At 43.8% G+C, this 19626-nt stretch overlaps 2 protein-coding genes across 7 annotated transcripts in view; one reads left to right on the top strand and one right to left on the bottom strand.

Moving 5' to 3' along the window:
• Window positions 1–84: 84 nt before the first annotated feature.
• usp53b (ubiquitin specific peptidase 53b) overlaps window positions 85–19626 on the top strand; it is a 28573-nt gene continuing 9031 nt past the window's right edge. For 3 of the 6 annotated variants that reach the window (XR_010878260.1, XR_010878261.1, XM_067251128.1), the window contains exons 1-18: window positions 85–169; window positions 893–1086; window positions 1847–2004; window positions 2364–2456; window positions 2658–2792; window positions 3350–3463; window positions 3716–3798; window positions 4181–4286; window positions 5178–5324; window positions 5460–5609; window positions 5770–5938; window positions 7081–7188; window positions 7413–7541; window positions 7721–8465; window positions 8869–8909; window positions 10697–10781; window positions 11045–11940; window positions 12099–12187. Coding sequence is in view for 4 of the 6 variants with exons in the window: in XM_067251128.1 (XP_067107229.1) it covers window positions 993–1086; window positions 1847–2004; window positions 2364–2456; window positions 2658–2792; window positions 3350–3463; window positions 3716–3798; window positions 4181–4286; window positions 5178–5324; window positions 5460–5609; window positions 5770–5938; window positions 7081–7188; window positions 7413–7541; window positions 7721–8465; window positions 8869–8909; window positions 10697–10781; window positions 11045–11940; window positions 12099–12175 (3330 nt within the window). In the remaining 2 variants the exon portion in view is untranslated. Of the gene's footprint in view, window positions 170–864; window positions 1087–1846; window positions 2005–2363; window positions 2457–2657; window positions 2793–3349; window positions 3464–3715; window positions 3799–4180; window positions 4287–5177; window positions 5325–5459; window positions 5610–5769; window positions 5939–7080; window positions 7189–7412; window positions 7542–7720; window positions 8466–8868; window positions 8910–10696; window positions 10782–11044; window positions 11941–12098; window positions 12188–13845; window positions 14675–19626 lie in introns of those variants that run through there. The other 3 variants (XM_067251130.1, XM_067251131.1, XM_067251129.1) reach the window with 3 other exon arrangements.
• Window positions 14850–16342, bottom strand: fabp2 (fatty acid binding protein 2, intestinal). The gene is made up of 4 exons (XM_067251136.1): window positions 16216–16342; window positions 15759–15931; window positions 15231–15338; window positions 14850–15125 (listed from the first exon to the last, which is right to left on the bottom strand). The coding sequence occupies exons 1-4, from the start codon at window positions 16280–16282 to the stop codon at window positions 15075–15077; spliced, it is 399 nt and encodes a 132-aa protein (XP_067107237.1). The 5' UTR covers window positions 16283–16342; the 3' UTR covers window positions 14850–15074.

The raw sequence follows: 19626 nt of genomic DNA, 5'->3' as shown, positions 1-19626 counted from the left end.
GATGACCAACCATACACGCGCTCTGGTTGACACAGTGCACCGTCTGCATCATATCTGATTCCAAAAGATTTCGGGGACAGGACTCCGCGACAGGTTGTATCTCATGTTAACAACTGGACTGCGAAAAATTTGAATTTTCTCCAGAGCAGTGACCATACATCCGTACACGGTGAGTAGGTTGTGATTTTTGTTATGCTTATTCGTAGCGAAAATAAATTGTTTTCAAAACATGAGCAATGATGCGGTAAACCGGTGGTCTAATAACAAGACTAGCTCTCGCATGTGTCGGAACAGGTGGAGCCGCTATCGGTGTGTAGCTTTAGCCATCTGCTAGGCTACTCAGTCCATGTAAAGGAATCCTAAATAGCTAGCATACTGTATAGCTTTATGAGTGTGTCAGAATACTATAGGTTGGTTACATTGTATCATTACTAGTCACTCTTACGACCTACCTAGTTCGGGATACTGACGAGAAATTAAAAGTTGTCAAGGACGTCAGACTTGCCAACTAGTTTACATTCAGAAACATCAACTAAAGTCAAATCAAGTCACCCATCAGGCCTTACTTCATGCAGCCCTACCACTTGTGGGAAGAGTGATGAGTAGTGAGTGTTTACACTTCCATCCTATGGACTCAGATGACAACTAATTATTTTTTATTTAAGACGTTAAATATGATAAAGTAATCGAAAATGAATCGGCATCAATCAAAAACGGATGTAAAACCCTACCAAGCTGTCACAAAACTTTGTATTATCTGAAACGATAGACATGCGGCTAATTCAAAAGAGGCAGCTTCACCTTTTCTTCCTAGTGTTATTATTCAGGCCACTTATTTTAACACTGGTGCAAGGGTGGCATGTTACTTCTCTCTTCCCCTCTCTCACTTTAGATTTAGACAGATTATCATTCGATGTTCAGTGGTGCGATTCCCAAGCTTCCCTATGGATGAGCCCTGAAACCTCAGGTGATCTTTTTGGGGATGTGTGGAGATGATATGGATGGCTCTCATGGCCAGACCACAGTACCAACTCTCTCCTCCGCGTATGTCCAGCTGCAGCAAGTCTCCCGCAATGGCTGCAGAAGGTAAGACTTAAAGCAGTATCTCCCTATTCTTTCTTCTTCTTACTTTGTCTTAATGTCATGATAGTTTGAAGCAATTCTGGATCATTTACGAGACATGTAGAAAGGAAGTGAACAAACTGGTAGTGGTGCTAAACTGTTTTACAGACAGTTTATGTATAGGTGTAGAATTAGAACAGCATATTATTCAGTTGAGCTTACATTGTCTTTTCCTGCAAACAGATACATTAATCAATGATGAGAAAATATAAGCAATAATTGCTTATTGAGCTCCTTACATTTTTGTGTACAATGTCATCTTCTAGATAAGGTTCAGGTGTACAGCTTTTACACAGAGCCAGAAAAAAATGAATGGTTAGGGTTAGCCACTAAGAACTCTGTCTCCTCGGGTCTTTTTTAGTTCACTATATAAGTGCTGCAAAGTGCCATATAAGCTAATGATGAAATACACGTGTATTATTAAATTCCTCAAATTGAATATAATTCATGTTTATGACCAGTATTAAAAACATTCCATGACCTCATTCTGTCTGCTAATCTTTGGCTGAAGTTATATTTGAAAGTATGCAATGTTTATTCTGTGTTACATCAGGAGAATAGCTTTATTCTCAAATTGTTGAAAAAGTTTTGTATCCTTTTAGAACAGCTCTGACTATGCAGGCTCAATGACATACTGTCACTCACAAGGGCAATGTAGCCACCATCATCTTTTTAATAAAAATAAAAAATTCTCCCCCCCCCCCCCCCCCATCTCTCTCTCCAGGGACAGGCTTTAACTCGATGGCATGGGCAAAGCTCTTCAAGAAGTCTGGTGGTCTTGGGAAGTCCTACCAGCCTGGGAGCATGCTGTCTCTTGCCCTCACCAAGGGCTTGCTCAATGAACCAGGCCAGAACAGCTGCTTCCTCAACAGCGCTGTTCAGGTGGATGTTACAGGAGTTATTTTTATTCTTGATTGATATTGATTAGGCAATCTGAACAAAAGTTGCTGTCCCAGGGTAAAATAGGCTCTTAGATTTTAGGCTGTACATCACTCCAGCTCTTAATTTGGAGTGAATGAACTGTAATTTCCAATGCATCATTTGGTACTTCCCAGACATGTCGCTAACAGACTGGTTGATGGCAGAGCCGCGTTGAGAGTTTTTTTCTCCTCTCACTTGGTCTGGGGATGTTTCAGATAATCAGCCGCATCCCCCCTTCCCCCCCACCCCCCACAGCTTCGAGTGGGGAAATAAAAACTGGCAGACAAAATTAATTGTATGCTGCTGTTGTGCCTCTGTAGGTCCTCTGGCAGTTGGACATTTTCCGGAGGAGTTTGAGGCAGCTTCCTGGTCACTTTTGTCTGGGCGATGCCTGCATTTTCTGTGCTTTAAAGGTACCTTCAGTATACAAATCCAAACTTTATCTAAACCACTGGTTAACTCACTTCACAACGCACTGTGAGTTTACCTAACAAGAAACATTGAATCTCTCAATGTGTCATTTTCAATCTCTACCAGACTGTTCAGCCTACACACACCATAATATACACGATTGACAACGTAAACATTTTGACGTGTCTCCTTTCCCTTCTCAGAGTATATTTAGCCAGTTTCAGCAGAGCCGGGAGCGAGCGCTGCCCTCTGACACACTCCGACACGCTCTGGCAGAGACCTTTAAGGACGAGCAGCGCTTCCAACTGGGCCTCATGGACGACGCTGCTGAATGTTTTGTATGTTTCCTTCCAGTCCTTTCCTTTGTGTAACTCATCTGATTGCAGTTGCACATACCATTGTTATTTCTGTCAGAAAGCATCCCCCCTGTATAGAGTGAAATGATATGTAAAACTATCATCAAAGGACTAAAAGTACATTCCCCCTTTTACAATTATTATAATTTGTTGATGGAAAATAAAAAAGTTTTCCCGGTTTTGAAGTTTCCCGTTTTCAAGCGGTCCTTGAATGGGAATTGGATTGCCATTGTAGCTGCAGTGCTAGTGCCGTCCGTTTGACATACTTGTTTGTTGGGCTGTGGACATGGAAGCAGGGGTCAAAGGGTATTTCAGTTAAGGTTATTTTCAGCTGAAAGGTATCTGTGACCAGAGTCAACAAAAGCAACACACCACCACAACCCTGTATGTGGTTTTGGTAGCACTTATGGCAACGAAGAATGGTATAACCATATGGGAATATCTATGTAATAATGTTAAATCATTTCAGCTCTCCATTGCATTGGCACAAATATCTACACTGTATGATATGTCTGACCGTTGTTTTTTTCACAAACAAGGAGAACATTCTAGAGCGGATTCACCAGCACATCGTGTCAGACACGGCCACGGAGGCCTGCACATCCAGGTCTTGTATCACTCATCAAAAGTTTGCCATGACGCTGTATGAACAGGTGAAGGAGTTTACCATACCCACAGTTCCTTTGTATTATTACATTGTAAATATGACGCCAGCAGATACACAAACTTTATATCAAAATAGAAATTTTTGTATCTGGATACACACTTACTGAATGTATGGGCCAATCACCATTTTAAAAAGTGTTTATTCTGTTTAAGTCCTTTATCTTATCTCTAAATGATTGCATTTATTGCATCCTAATCAACCATTCAATAATTAGTTTTCATGGCCTCTGTGTCTGCAGTTTGTGTGCCGGAGCTGTGGGGCATCTTCAGACCCCCTGCCCTTCACAGAGTTGGTACACTACGTTTCTACTACTGCTCTATGGTGAGGACCACAAACCCACTCACCCTGAGCCTCAACTCTCCACCTTGGCTCCACAGTTCTCTCTCTCACACACACACACACACACACACACACACACACACACACACACACACAGACAACACACACCCACACACTCTCTCTCTCAGACATTCATGTCTCAACATCTCTCAAAATGTCAAGCTTTGTTACTGCGCAGGGTTAGTGTAGTTACATTATATACGGTGGGTTTTGGATCAGTATAAGCAGACAGCTTACAGACAAAATATATATTTGTTTGGTTTTGAATATATATCTTCCTGAAATCTACACATAGTGATTGACCTTATTGTGATGAGACACATCTTCACGTCTCTAACCCCCATTCCTCCCCTCCCTGTCCCAGCCAACAGGTGGAGCGAGTGTTGGGAAAGAACGACCGGCTCAGGACAGACATGTTTGGGGAGTTGCTGCAGGCAGCAAACACCATCGGGGACCTCCGCAGCTGCCCGGTAGGTCCTTCCTGTCGACCTACGTTCTACCCAGCACAGAGAGAGACGTCCTGTCTGTGTGGTTTCAACAGCCCATTAGAACCGGGCTGTCATACAAACAAGGTATGGCCGTGGTGAAGAAGAGGCTGTTACAGGCTATAATGAAACTGCAGTTGCGGGGTGGATTTGCCAAACCTTGGTTCCGAAGTTAGGCAGGAAAAAATACACGAGCACAGCAACTGACTGAAGGCTGAATGTTTCATTCAAACCTGCAGAGGATTTTTACTTCACATACTGTCTTGTCTTCCTCTCTCTTGCTGTCTCTCCCTGTTTGTCTCTCTCTCTGCCTCACTTTCTCTCTATCTGTTTCTCTCTCTGTCTCTCTCCCCCCCCCTGCCGCAACTTTGCTGTGACATTGCACTCCAACCACCAGGGAGGAGGAGGTGGGGGGGCTGCCAGACTAGTGTTGGGTTATAAATAGCACGTGGGGCTTATCCACCGTTGGTCTCTCATCTGTATTGGCTGCTGTCTACCACTTTGGTGTGCGTCAGCCTGTTGTAAGTGCTTTGTTCGCTTAACCCTTTATATGTACTGATGTCGGATAAAGCAAATCATGCAGGCAAGCTCACCAGAGCAATGCACTCTTTCCTCCCCAGTTATCTGAGAGGCAGTCGCACACATGAATCAGAATGCACTGTAGAAGCTAACGGGTGCAGGATTGAGTTTGTGTTATCAGTCTCATACAGACAGTTGTAGGTCAAACGTGATTATGTGATTAAAACGTCTGGTGTGGGTTTTTCTTTCTATGTCAAATACTAATTAGAACGAAACAGTGGATTTATCGACAACACATAGATTGCTCCGATCAATCCTCCCCGGGGTATACTGACTTTCTGTGTCCTTGCCATGCAGAGCAACTGTGGGCAGAGCATCAAGATTCGCCGCGTGCTCATGAACTGCCCGGAGATAGTCACCATTGGCTTTGTGTGGGACGCGGAACAGTCCGACCTGACGGAGGACGTGGTCAGGTCGCTGGGTCCTTGCCTCAAGCTCTCTGGGGTAAGACCACAGAAATACAGACTCCCTTCAGAAGTGCTTGAAAAGCATTCCAGATTAGTTTTTTTTTTATCATATAATTTTCTTATATATATTTGCATTTACATATATACCTTGTGATGTTCTTCTGTGCACCAGCTTTTTAACCGGGTGACTGATGAGAATGCCAAAAAGAGTGAGCTACACCTGGTGGGAATGATATGTTACTCCAGCAAACATTACTCTGCGTTTGCTTACCACACCAAGTCCTCCAAATGGATCTTCTTTGACGATGCCACGGTGAAGGAGGTGAGGGACTACGCATTACGCTGTGGTCTGCGTTGACGAGGACTCCACTGTACTGCCGGTCGTTTTCGGCTCTTGTACTGTGGGGTTTTGTGTAGGCCGCTTGATGTCTGGTGTTCTCAAATGGTTCACTGATGGTTCCTCTGACATTCTGCGCTTTCAGATTGGTTCCAAGTGGAAGGACGTGGCCTCGAAGTGTATCCGGGGACATTTCCAGCCCCTCCTCCTGTTCTATGCCAACCCAGAGGGGAGTCCAGTCTCAAGCGAGGACGCACCCCGTCAGACCACCATCTGCTCCCGTTACAAAGCCCGGGTCAATGGGGAGGTCAAAGGTGCGTAGGTCTGGGAAGAGTCATGGCTTGGGCTTGGGATGGTGTGAGTGCTTTTTAAAGCCACTCCCCATGGCCAAAGCACGGGATTGTCCATCCTGGTGTGCAGAGTTGAACTTGAACATGAGGTCGATGTTTCTGCTGCGGACAGATTACCACCCACCCACGCCTGCCTGCCTGCCCCCGTCCTTCCCTAATCCCTCGTGGTGGGGCCGAGCGAGCCTGCCCGTGCTACGCAGCTTTCACTCGCTCTCTCTCTCGCTCCCGGACACGGTCCCATGTTTGTCTCTCCGTCCACTGTTGATGGCACCTCGCTCGTTCCAATGAGTCGCTTTGTTGTAGTGTTGCGTTCCGGTACCTTCGTTGGCATGGGATCTGACTGTTATCCTCATGCCGGCAAGCGTAAGTAATTGTACAGGAGGACAGAATGTAATTGGACCGGCATCTGGCATTGTTTCAGAGTGTAGTGTTGTTCAGAGGTGGTACTTGTGGCAGTTTTATAAGTGTTTGGAATGAAATGTGTGTGTGAATCCTATAGTTTGATTGGTTAGGCTGATCTGAATGGTCTCACATTCAGTTTACCAGACCGTACAAACATGTCTTTTATTGTTTTTGTTTGACGAGAGATTTCTCGCTGAAGAGATTTCTATTTTAGAAATTGTGTGTTAGAAGTGGGCTCTGTTGAAGAGTGCTTCACCACAACATTTGACTCATTAGACTCATGCAGGCCTAGTTGCAGCTATGATCCTTAATCTGTTTTTACATGTCACTGTTGGTGGAAATGGAGAGATTAATCAATGTCACTTGAAGGACTTTTCAAAGTAGTTTCCATGGTAATGTTGTAACAGTACAGTCAGTACTGCTCAAAGGCTTGTAATTTGATAGAATTAGCAGCAATGCTGTTCACATAATCTTGCATCACAGGTCGGTTGAGGATATACTCCTCGTTGGTCAGGTGTGATATGAAGTAAGGTTTAAGGTTAGATAACCTTAGTGTAAACTGCATTTAAACCCACACCTATGCAACTCTGTTTCAGAGATATGTTCTCTGGAGGCCTGATTGCTTACGTTTTGCAAACTTGTGTGTCCTGAAACCCATATTATTGACACTACTTTGACAGCCGGCATTGTGTTGTAATGTTCAGTAGGGTCAAAGAAGATGGATGCAGCCAGAGAGAATGCAGGGCCGCTTCGCTCCAACCAAGGGACCCACAACCACCAGCTACTACCTTCCACCTCAGGACTCAACAGAGGTGCGTTCAAGACTGCTTAGCGTTCAACCTCTTGTCTCTGAGGGCATTTGGTTGTGCAACGAGGTATAAAAGTAATCCTGAGTAAACGAAGCCAATGTCAGTTCATATGACTGAACACAAAAGATTTCAGGGCATTTGTGACTTTAAGTCTAATTTGTCTGAACACTTGGGTGAACTTGGCCTCCCCATCCCATACTACATTTAGATGTTTTCTTCTTCTTCAGTAAAAGGCCCTCTGGGCAGTCCGAACAGCTACCGGGAGCCTTTCAGAGAGAATTCCCAGAGAGTGGTCGGTGGGTCTAAAAAGGAGAGTGAACGAGGGCATAGAAGAGAAGAGCCGCCCCCACCCAAAGGTACAGTATTGGGGCCGATACTCATGATCCACTTACATGCAAACCAACATTGTTGCCTGCACAAATCCTTTCTGATATGCATTTTTTAAGCGGAAGAGTCTTTGAATTTGTACATAGTTCATTTAGAGGTGCCTCTGTTGAGTGTATTAAACTTTTATATGATGCCACGTGCTGTTTAGACATGGCGTATGCTAGGTCCTCGTCGCCTCCGGAGAGCGGGCCAAGGCAGCACGCCGACCAGCGGCACAAGGGAAGCTCCCGCTTGGAGAAGTCTCCGTGTCACGCCAGCAGGGAAGCTAAGGAGCCACGCTCGCAGTCCGGCGCCCCCAGCCGCCACGACCAGGACGGCGGGCAGGAATCCTGGGAAAAAGGCGGGAGCTTGGGCCGCAGCAAACCCAAACCGTCCTGGAGACCGGTCCGGGAGGTGCTGAACGTCGACAGTGTGCTGAGTGAACTCGAACGGCGACAACAACAGCAGCAACAACAACAACAACAGCAGCAGCAACAACAACAACAACAACAACAACAACAGCTACAACAACATAGCAGCCCCCGGCGCAGCAAGTCCTCTGGCCAGGAAAGGGGGCACGCGGAACAAGACCGGGAGCGAGAGAGGGAGCGGGCGAGGAACAGGGAGGAGCGGAAGCAGAAATGCCTGATGACCATCTACGAGGACGAGCAGCGTCTGGAGACGGAGAGCCACAGCTCGCTGGAGTCTGAGAGCCGGGGCCGGGACAGCCAGGGGCCCGGGAGAGCCAGGCCCAAGGGGCTGCTGCGCAGTGACACCTGGACCATCCAGAGGACCGAGTCAGGCTATGAGAGCAGCGACCGGCTGAGCAGCGGCTCCACCAACCCAGACTCCCCCGGCATGGACGGCTTCACGGGGAAGGAGCAGAGGTTAACTCCGGAAGTGCCGGCGCAGAGGTGAGCCGTGACCAGGCGGGTTTTTTTTGTTCGTGAGTGGCAAAGTGATGGCTGAGTGGGCAAAGGGGGATACCAAATGGGTTTGGTTGTCGTATTGTGCACTGATGTGTGTGTGTGTGTGTCTGTGGCTTATTGAGTTATAGCACTGAGCTGTGCAGGGGGGGGGGGGTTGGTGAAATCAATAGCCTACCAATTGTGGATATCTGGTTAATGATCAACTGGTGCAGTTTTGACTGAGCTTCTCTAACTCCTGGCTTTGTCATCAGACAAGGGCTACATGCCACCAACATTTTCATTATCACCATAACGGTTTTGTTGACCTTTGCACCACTTGATGTGATTGGCCAAGTGTGATTTCTGTGAGTTTTTGAACTGTCCTGTAACAAAAATTTTCTTTTTTCAGCAAGGGTCAACTCCACCCAAATAGAGCGGAGTCAAAACCAGGTACATTTACACCTATATGATTAATACAGAAGGCAATGTAATTTGCCAAATCAGCATTTGAACTGTCTGAAAGTGATAGGCCATGCTGGATATCAAATTCTAATCAATTACTTGCCTCCTCTTCTCAGTTTCATCTGAAACAGAAAAATATATATTTTTCTGTACCCTGACTAAACAGGCCACGATTACAGTCAAACAAACAGAGCCAAAGGCCCTTAAATGCCAGGGACCTCCGTCATGATTACACAGCTTGTCAAGTCATGCAAAACCAAACCCTCAAATCTCTCATCTCTAATCTGTGCTGTATTTCAGTCGTTAAGGAAGGATTTGTTTTACAATTTTGTGACGCAAACAAAAACAAAACTCTGGAAAGGTTTTAAAGAAATCAATAGAAATCACCAATTTATAATTTTTTTGTTTTTGAACGCTGGTTTTTGTGTCAAGGCTACACCTATTATGGCAGCACTAGCTATGTGTTGCATATACCCCCCCTCCCAATCTCACACAAAACAAAATGCAATAATGATTTACTACTTGTAACATGAGAAGTCAAGATCTTTTCCAAAGTGTGACCAGAGAAACTCTTTCGTAGATTGAGCTTCACTACCTTCTGAAAGGGTTCAGTGCTCAACTCCGGGTCACACTCACTTTCAGTTAAACCATGGATTCAAACAATCCATCTGTCCCAACTATCCCAACTGCCATATTCCATTTGAAAAGCTTTTCTTGTGGAATTTCTATGACATTTCTGTGGTGATTGAAAAATATCACCTGCTCAGCGGAGAGATAGATAGGTAGGATACGGTTTAAGGGACGGGGGGACTATAGGTATTATTGGATGGATCTGAGTAATCAGTCTGTAGTTGAAGAGATGTAGATGGTGTATTATGAGGGCTGATTTACAGCTGGTCTGTGGGGTTGTCTATTCGACCTGTTCTGATTTAACCTGGTCACCCATTAAGCTGTGTACATTCCTTAATCTGGTGTTAATCCTGAGAGATGGACGAAAAAAATGCTTGTTCAGATATCACAGCTGGACTTCAATGCTGTTTGTCATTGTTGTGAGTGCGCCATGTTATATAATCCCCCCCCCCCCTCTCTTTCTCCACTCCCCTTCACAGTGTATTAGTCAGGACTTTGTGAATATAGAGCCAGAAGATCCAAGTCTCTCTCACTTGCAGCTTTTATCCTTGCATGGACCTCTAGGTCAGCAGGAAAGGAAAAAAATAAACGCATCTATTTTTAAAGGGCAGGAATTCGGCATGCATGCAAGCCCTCTTGCTGCATTTGCGGGTGCGCCACTGTCACCCATTGGTCCATCCGGCGGTGACGTCTCAGATCTGCTGAGATCAACACTGTGCCACCATCTTGTGGCCCTGGAAGGGAACTGCCCTCGCAGAGAGAGAGCGTGAGAGAGCGAGAGAGAGCGAGAGAGAGCGAGAGAGAGCGAGAGAGAGAGATTATAGGCCATCTCCCTGAACATAGGCCATGCTCACTCCACTTAAGTGTATTATTTTTTTCATTCTTTTTAAACAAAAGATTAATATAGTAGTCAAATAGGTTTCTCGGAAACAAGATTCTGGTTATTCCCACCCAACCTTTATCAGACAGATTCAGTGAAAGCCCTTTGTTGACAGTTCATTCATCATGTGTTTCATATCCATGTCTAAAAAAGAGGCTGTGTAAAAATGACACAAAAATACCCACTTTTGACTCAATGCTGTGAATTGGACTAAATGTACTGATTTGTTGCATTGTGATATGTGATGTGTGACTCTCCCGTTCAGGCAAACATCCTGTCAAATCTCAGGGAAAGAACTGTGATCACCAGGCTTCCCATTCACATCTCCTGAAATGCAGTCCAAGTTCACGGTAATACTGTCAGATTTAAGTCTCGCATGCATACTCAGATTCATATCATAGATGTATGAGCTCCAGCCATCCATCCTTACCTCATATATCATTTGAAAATGAAAGTGAATGCTCTCTCCATGAAATTGTATTTCCTATGTGCCTCTGGGGTGCTGATAGAATATGACAACCTGCTCTCAAAACGAGTCATTGTCTGTGTCCCTTAGGCCTTAAGTGTCCACAACTGTGTTACTAGTACATTCCAGACTTCTCTTACCCCACAGACGGAAACTGAGATCCAGTCAGAGCAGCTCCAGGAAGGGATGTGCTACAGAGAGAGACTCCGCCCCAATGGACACCCGTTGCATCCAGCCTGACCAGTCAGAGGCGATTGTCCGAGGCCACCATGCCGACAGTCCCGCCCTCCGACGCCTGGGGAAAACCAGTAGCTCAGAGTGGAACAGCTCCGACGACCTCGCCGGGAATCTATCGGAGCCGGAGGACAGGGATAGCGCCTACCGCTCCAGCAACAGCGAAACCGTCTCCTCCGAGGCCCCCTGTGGCCGCTTGGCCCTCCCCCTGCCCTCACACCCTGGTGCCGACCCGGGAGAACCCTCTCAACCGACCAGTCATCGCCCGCTGATCACTGCCGCAGCGCCGCCACCGTCCCACTTCAAACCCAGCCAACGAGGCCCTCTGCACGCGGGAGAGACCAACCGCCACTGCTTTAGACCCCGTCTGCTCCAGGAGCCGTCCCAGACCAGCCCGCGACCCAGCGTCCGACCCTCCGCCGCCCACGCCAGCCCCCACCGCCGGCCCGACCCTGGAGGTCAGAGGCCGTCCTCAGACGCCAGCGGCTCCAAGTCATGCTCTGACCCGGAAAGGAGTAACCAGTCATCGGGTGAGAGCGAGGAAAGGGCCCCAGGCAGTGGTAGGCCCAGAGCTGGGGGCGTTGACCAGGTGACTCAGGCCCAGGAGGTTTCCCTGACCACGTACTTCAGTGTGGATAACTGTATGACAGACACCTATAGACTCAAGTACCACCACCAGCGGCCCCTGCTCCTCTCCGCCACCATGCCCCGGCAGGGGGTCCCGGCCATGGAGCACAGAGACCCTGGCCACACCCTTTCCATGGACACACACTCCTCACTAGACACGCCTAAAAGCAGGCCTGATACAAGTAAGCTTAAACAAGAGCATCATTGAAAAAATACTGACAAGCTTTGTCTGAATATGTGTCACTGTCTTTCATGTTGTTTTGTTTTTAAGGTCAATTCTGGCGACGTGTTACATTTTTGATGTATTATTTTTCTGTTTTGTCGTATTTCTTATTTCCAGGCCATAGTAGCAATAAGCCCACAGCAAAGTGGAATCCAGTGTCTGCCAAAGGACTGGATGAGCGAGGTTATTTGTGATGGTATTAACTGGTGAGTACCATATAGACTAGATGTATACTCTACAACACTGTCTCTGTTCTCACAGGAACCTTTATGATCGTTTGGCTTACGTACCACATCCTTCTATGCATACTAGAGCTCAACTTGCTGGATACTTGTCAATGCATGCGATGGAACTCCATCATTAAAACGCATCATCGGTACTCTCGTAAATTGTAGTATGTATTCAGTGAACAGCATAATCTGTTGTCCTGTCCATACATGGAAGGTTTGTGATCTGGGGGAAACTTGAACAGGATGTAGTCTACAGCACTTTTAAAAACACTTTTTGAATATGCTCAAGTTGGTTGGTTAGCCCGGATGCTGTTTCCCAATGCTTTTAGATACATTTTTGGCATGTTCATGCCTTTTTGGACAGTGAAAGGATGACATAAATAGTAAAGGCAGGGTGAGAGAGGGGATGGCATGCAGAGAATGGCCCGGGCCGGATTTGAACCGGGATGGCATTTAACTGGTGAGCCACCAGTTTCTTAATATTTATCCCAAAATGTAAATTTTTTTGCAGAATTCGTAGTTGTCTTCTGCAAGTTGTCTAAAGAAAGCACTGCGTCAGTGTACCAAATTTGTCCAACAAGTAGACAACTATGATGGTTTTTGCAAATTTGCATGAGTACTTCCAAAAGGTAATACTAGTTACTTTTGTTGTGTGTAGTATTAGCATGAGCATGGGATATCTGACATTGTTTCCTAGCAACCACCACGTTCAAATGTTTTCCCAATCAGAGTTAGTACAAAGACATGCACAACTTCTTGGGCCAGTCAATAAATACTCCTATTTCTGAACTTTGATAAGAATGGGTTGGTCTTTTAAGTCTCAAAGTATCTGTGCAACATTTACCATTCCAGGCAACTCACCCAAAACCAGTTACACGATATTCTAGATGTTTTTTCATGGTATTTTACTGATGTAACCTTGTGACTAGACAAGACAGAACACACATACTGCTGACCTTCATTCTGCATGTACCTCCATAGACCATGTTTGGCTTTACAATATTTAGCATCGCTCCTGTCGTGTCCCTCCTGTAGAACGAGGGCTGTGCTGCTGCTTCACCTGTAGATGGCCCTGTGTCCATATCTTTAGCCCTCTGTCATTAGGAAATGACTGGGAAATATCTACGTCTCAGATTAGTCAAGCATAGTAAAATGGCAGTTTAGGCAGGTGCGACAGACGAAAGAATATTAGAAAATAAATTACAATAACTAGTCTGGTTAAGTGTAAACAAGCTAAAAATGGTATACTCTAACCTTAAAACTAGTCTGGCTCACTGGTGTTGAATGCCGAGGTGGTAAAACGAAAGACTTGGAAGTTGAAGAAACACTCCAAAACCATATTTATTCTAGTTACGGAACATAGTTTGTAACACTAGCTGTAGTGGAAGATGACTCGTGTACAAACGTGTACAGGATCCAATCTAAGGCTGGTTCCACGTGCCCCTCTCTAAACGGACGCAACGTTTCAAAAACTTGCAATCCATGTAGGCACCTCTACAGCATTGATACATTTCCTCCAAAACATCAAACTAATCTAACCCATAACAAGGTCATCTTTCTGTTAGTAGTGCGCAACATGTATAATAAAGTGCAAAGACATTCTTTTTCTTTTCTTTTTTTTTGATCGAAAACAGTCTGAGCTTCCGACTTCAGTTCATGGGGTGGCTGGTGTGGTTCAGCTGTTGTGATGCCGATCATCACTGGTCACATGCTGCCTGGGCTTCACTCTAGAACACTTCGCTTTTTTTTTTATTAGCTTCATTTTCCATGTATTATACTGTCAAGTACATGTTTCTGTAAATGTTTGAAAAAGAATGCAAATGTTTCCACTGGCTTTATAATTTAGAATGTAATTTGTACATACAGTATATACTGTATATATCTATAAATTGTTTTAACAGGAGTGCCTTTGCATCTTTACCATGACAGAATTGAACTGGATTGACTGCACTCTAATAGAACAACAACTGGGGGTCTTGCGCTTTAATAAGGTTGACCTGACTTCATTGTCGTTTACGATATTCCCTGTGAGTGTGTGTGAGTGTGTGTGTGTGGGTGCGCGCAGCAGTGTTGCCACTGAGTTTGAGAACACTTGGCAGTCGGCTGTCAATGACATCGTCCGTCTTGTGTCCACTTTAGAATGAGATCAGTGTGTCCTGAAAGTCATCGCTTTTATATTACAGCTTTAATTAGATATGTCAGAGGATTGTAAAGCATCTGGCCAAACCTTACGCCCCACACTAAAATACAATTAAATAATTTTATACATTAGCTAGCATCTATGTACAATTAGTAAAGGTAATGCCCCATAAAGCCTCAATGTTGTTGATCATTTACAGTGGGGATCTATAGGAGAGAAACATGTACAGTGACTAACTGTGTAACACTTTATATTTTTGGAGATGCCTATATATTTATTTCTATTTATTGTTTTAATAAACTGTACATGCTATCACCAAATAATCCTGTTTTGTGTATCTCTTGACTTTTACATTTGGATAGTTTTTCTTGCAGAGTACTTGGTAAACTGCATACAGAGGGGGTTACAGTTATTGATTTTGTAATGATTATGGCATTTGGGAATAGATTTTGTGACTCAAAATGTTAGACAGCAAAGAAATTGACTCAACACCTGACAATGGGTTTACTGTTTTAAAAATTTAATATAAAAAAGGTGCGTTTTTCCTTCAAAACGTGTACAGATGTTCAAGTTGGTTAATGAAAGGAAATCTGGTCTGATGTTGTCTGCGACTGTGGATAGCGATGTGAAACATGCTTAAAATCCTTGTTCAGCCATCTGTATTGAAACATTTGACAAATTGTACAGTATCTTGACACATCCGTCCATGCTGACTCTTGACCTCTAGCCCCTCTTGAAAAACCTCTTGGCATCCACACCCTCGTAGTTGAAGCTCTGATTGAAGAAGAGAGATTTTATTCATGCTATCTCATAATGCTTCTGATGCTGGCATCATGGATGTACAGTAAGAGGCTTGTGTTTGAATAGACTGTAACCCACCTGTACAAGTTCATCGTTAGTGATGACCCTGGTTGTTGTCAGTGTCTTGCCGTTGTCCTTCCTGGTAAAAACCCCTTTCAGCATGTCTCCCTCCATGACCCATGAACCCTGAAAGGTCAAAGTGGTCATGAAACATGACAAATAAACTTGAGCCAAATTGGTTTAACTACTGTATTTCTTTATTGCCTGTACTAAAGACTTGTGAGGTAGTGTAATTTTGTTGCAAATAATTGATTTGGTAATGGGGTGATGGTGGACTAAATACAGAGGAAATTGACCACTCACCGATAATAATGCTTTCCTTGTGCACATTGCACATATTTACAAATAATATGTGGATATCAAACTAACCTGTGAATATACATACAGTCCATAGACTTTACTCTACTAAACATTTCCAAGGGCACACTCTACTGCTAGTATTGAACTTCTGAAAATGTGGCATCGTCATACTCAACGTGTGTTGAAATACTGTATGTCCTAAGCAGTGAGGTCCCTCTATTGAGCATAATGTCATACGTCACTTACCAACAGCTCTGTTCCATCTGCAAGGCTGTATTCAAAGGTCACCCCCAGGGTAAAGTCTATCTCCACCGTACGAAAGGCACTGCTCTCCTTCACGTGAAACTTGTCTCCTGTCTGCTGGATGATGATCTTGAGGTTGTCGTGAGCGGCTAGCTTTCTCTTCACCATGTTGATACCTGCGAGCAGGAATACAGTCAAAATTTCCAATGCCTCCCGTTAAAATCATTCAGTAGGTCAGTTTAGCAGGTTTGGCCTAGTCTAGCATGAGCAGCGCACTCAGTTGGGAAAGTGTTTGAAAATGTTGTCCACACAGGGTGTTGACACTGAATAAACTTGTAGGCCTGTTTGAAAAAGCAATACCAAGTAGATTCATGAAAAGACATAAATCACACTAAAGATTGCCATAAATCACACACTGCATGCTGACCTTCTTAGTTACAAAAATAAATCATTTTCTTACCCATTTGTTCCATGAACTTTTCATAGTTGTCATTGCGGTCTACTTTCCAAGTTGCGTTGAAGGCCATGATTGCTGGGTGAGGTGAACGACTGCACGCTTGAAGGAGTGACTTGTCTCAGTCTGGACCTGGCCTTTTAAAGTGTGGCGCAGGTTAGCTCACCCCCTTATCTCTCCTGATATCTGTACAGTATGCTGATGTGGCTGTTTAAAGCTCACAGGATACATGTTCCTCAAGGCTACATCCCATACAATAGTCTGCTGCACTCACAAACACATCCCCACGCAACCATTTGGCTGCAGATAAATGAAGTAATTAGAGTAATTGAAATACCTTACTTCATAACTGTCGTTTTGCAAAGAGACAAGTAAAAGAGCAGATGTCAAGTTTCCTGAGAAATGTGTGGTTAAAGAGCAATGCCAGTTTACACAGGGTGGGTCTCTGATTCCTTTGTGCATGTTCTCTTAGGAAAGTGGGTGATAGGCTCCACTTCCCTTGTCTAAACCTAGCCTGTATTCCATGCAGTATTTACTGGGGTACAAACTGTTGTCCTCTGAGAGAACCCAGAAGCCCTTTGTTGAGGAAATCCAGGGGATGCACATCCTTTTATTCAAATTCTTTAGTATTTCACACATACTTGTTTTTGATTACATATGAATGCAATAATAACCAGGATCACAGGGCACGTTGTGTTTGTGTGGGGGGGGTGCAGAAACGCCACACCGATGTATGAAGTCAATGCAGATAAGTTGAAGAACTATAACTTATTTTTAATTGCAATGAACAATCCCAAGCACCACATGTATTATACTGTCATCTTCGTCTTGTCTTTAACATACAGTAAAAGGTCCAAAAGTCAGAGACCACTCGTCAAGATACGTCTTTTTTGTTTCAAATGTAATACTAAACTTATCCCCTCAACAATTTGAGTTCACGGTTCAATCAAATTGAAACAAATGTCAAAATATTTTAGTATTTCGTACATCTCTTTTTGGTTAAATGACAGCATGCACTCAAGCTGGCAAGGACTCCGCAGGTTTGTGCAAAGACCGCTCCTTCCAAAGAGCTTTATCTTTCTCAGTCCTCAGCTCCCTAAATGTTCAATTGGGCCTTGTGCATGTAGTGCTATCTTGTCATTGTTATTTTAAGGTTTAACCTAAATGTTTCTTTACAGGACATGCAGGAGCTTTTGCAGCAACTCCAGACATGACCTTCAGCATTCTCTCTATCTTATCTGTGTGTAGGACTGTAAAGATCTCTGGATAAGTGGGGGCACTGAATGGGTGTGGGTCAGATTACACATCTTTGACTTTGACTCTTAATTTTGCATCTGTTTTAGATTGAATATTTATTTGATCATTAATATATTGTTACATCTTTGGAACTTTAACCTCAATGTTTCCACTACTTAACTATAAATGAGGCGTTTTCTTGTCTGACGGTTATTCATCACTGGTTGTCCTTGTTGTGAAAATCTGAACCTTTGAAGTGTATAACTGATAACGAGTACACATAATTCTAATGCTGATCATCTTCCAAAACATATGCCTGAGTTATTGATGCTGAAATACTAAATCAGGTCAGTTTTTTTACTGTCAAATGTCTCCTCCTAAACTGAATCATTTTGTTTACTGTATGCACGGCATAGCATATCAAATGCTATGCTTCTATTTTTGCAATATTCTATTTAGCTCACTGTCCTTAAGTGCCAGACAGTGCTGTGTTATAGTCACCTATAAACAGACATAACGCAACATATTTTTATCCAAGCTATCTCTCTGAGATAATCTCAGAGCACAATTACTGTGCAGCTTGAGTGTTGTAATCAATAGGAGATAGAGAAGAGATCACTGTGAGATATAGTGTAGTAGTATTACTTGTTGCTGTACGGTAAATGTAAATTATTAACCTAACCTGCACTCTGAATAGAAATGCACAAACACAAACAATAGACTGTATTATTGTATCTGTCCTGTGGTTCTTGGTTGGAGTTTCCTATAGATCTAATTTCAACAAGACCCACGTTCATTCGAGGTCATGTTAAAGTGTGCAGCAGTGTTCGTGCACATGACAGGTTCAAGGTGGTAAAGGCTTGCATGCTTAAACTATACATTTCCCTTTTAAACTAAGTTATATTTCTGGTTTTGCACTGACAAGGATTCAGTGGTGCAAACAGTATTTAGTACTTTCTATCTGGTTTATTGATCACCCTCTTAGTTGGTGTACCTGAACCACTGAGGATTTGAATTGTGATTAAAAGTATAAAGTTGAATTGAGGCTTACAGCTGCCCATCTAACATGCACAATTTGAATTGTGCACAAATTGAATCACTTGAAGGAATGGAATTTGTCAAATGGCCTGACGACTTGTTAGGTCACAGGTGAGTTTATTTTTCTTTTCATTTGTATTTTTGTGAATCATTTACCACAGCAAGTTTGTTACAGAAATGTTGTAGTCAATCGAAATCCACAAATCCAAATCAAGTTTAGATTTATTTTAGAGTTTGGGATCCCTAGCAGCTTCAGAGATCAGAACAAAGGTGCACAGGCTGTTTGCAGCACAGTACACAAGTCTAGCTGGCCTGCTATAAGAAACCTTAGGTGGGCTGACACCAACAGTAGCGTGACAACACTAGAGTGCAGCACTCTACAAGCTGTTACTTATTGTAGACGACAGCACTGTACAGGTATTATTTACCAGCAGCATGGCTTGAAGCGTTTGAACATTTCCTCAGATCTAGTCATGTATTTCTCTCTTTTCCTCCCTCAGTTTTCTTTTTTTGGGGGGGGGGGGTTATGTGCTCTTGGTATTTTGTCAGTGCTCAGTGTCAGTCAGTGTTGCCAGCATCAGCAAGTCAAGGGTAAACAAGAGTAAAGCTTCAAAGCATGACCCAAATGATGCCAAAAGGTTGATGTCATACTTGGGCTCCCTACTGTAAAGTAGACATTCTTTTTCCTCAGACATACCTTAGGGTGTTCACTTATGACATGCATACACAAGGCTTATTGGTTTGTTTTTGTGTCCTGGTGAACTACATGAAAACATGACCACTGAACATTGGTCCCTCTGAGAGATGAAGGCTGAACTACCCAGCTCCAGAATGATGGAATTTTACATTGAGTGGAAAAGCTCAAATCTAACTTGTGAACATGGGCTATACATGGAAGATGCTTCCAGCACCTATTTTTCTAGATTTTCTTCTAAATGATAGTGACATTTTGGAACTCTGAAAATCAAATCCCTGGATTGTGATTGGTTCGTTCCATCTTGAAGCCAAAGCTTTGAGCTTGAACTTCTTGACCGTAGCCAGGTATTGATGTTTTCAAACTCCTTTGACCCTTTTCCTCTACAGACTCACTGGATTAGACTGGCAAAACACTAAAACTCAGTTCCTGGAAGCTCTGGGTCTTGT

This window comes from Osmerus mordax, chromosome 14 (assembly GCF_038355195.1).
Source record: "Osmerus mordax isolate fOsmMor3 chromosome 14, fOsmMor3.pri, whole genome shotgun sequence".
In the NCBI taxonomy this organism is placed as follows: Eukaryota; Metazoa; Chordata; class Actinopteri; order Osmeriformes; family Osmeridae; genus Osmerus; species Osmerus mordax.
The sequence above is the reverse complement of the archived record's forward strand: the minus strand, read 5'-3'. Positions and strand labels throughout refer to the sequence as shown.

Excerpts from the sequence above, each read along its gene's own strand:
- fabp2 (XM_067251136.1), bottom strand. The coding sequence starts at position 16,282 with ATGGCCTTCAACGCAACTTGGAAAGTAGACCGCAATGACAACTATGAA. Across the intron at positions 15,932-16,215 it reads AAAGTTCATGGAACAAATGG|GTATCAACATGGTGAAGAGA; the intron begins GTAAGAAAATGA and ends TCCTGCTCGCAG. Across the intron at positions 15,339-15,758 it reads CAGATGGAACAGAGCTGTTG|GGTTCATGGGTCATGGAGGG; the intron begins GTAAGTGACGTA and ends TTGACCTTTCAG.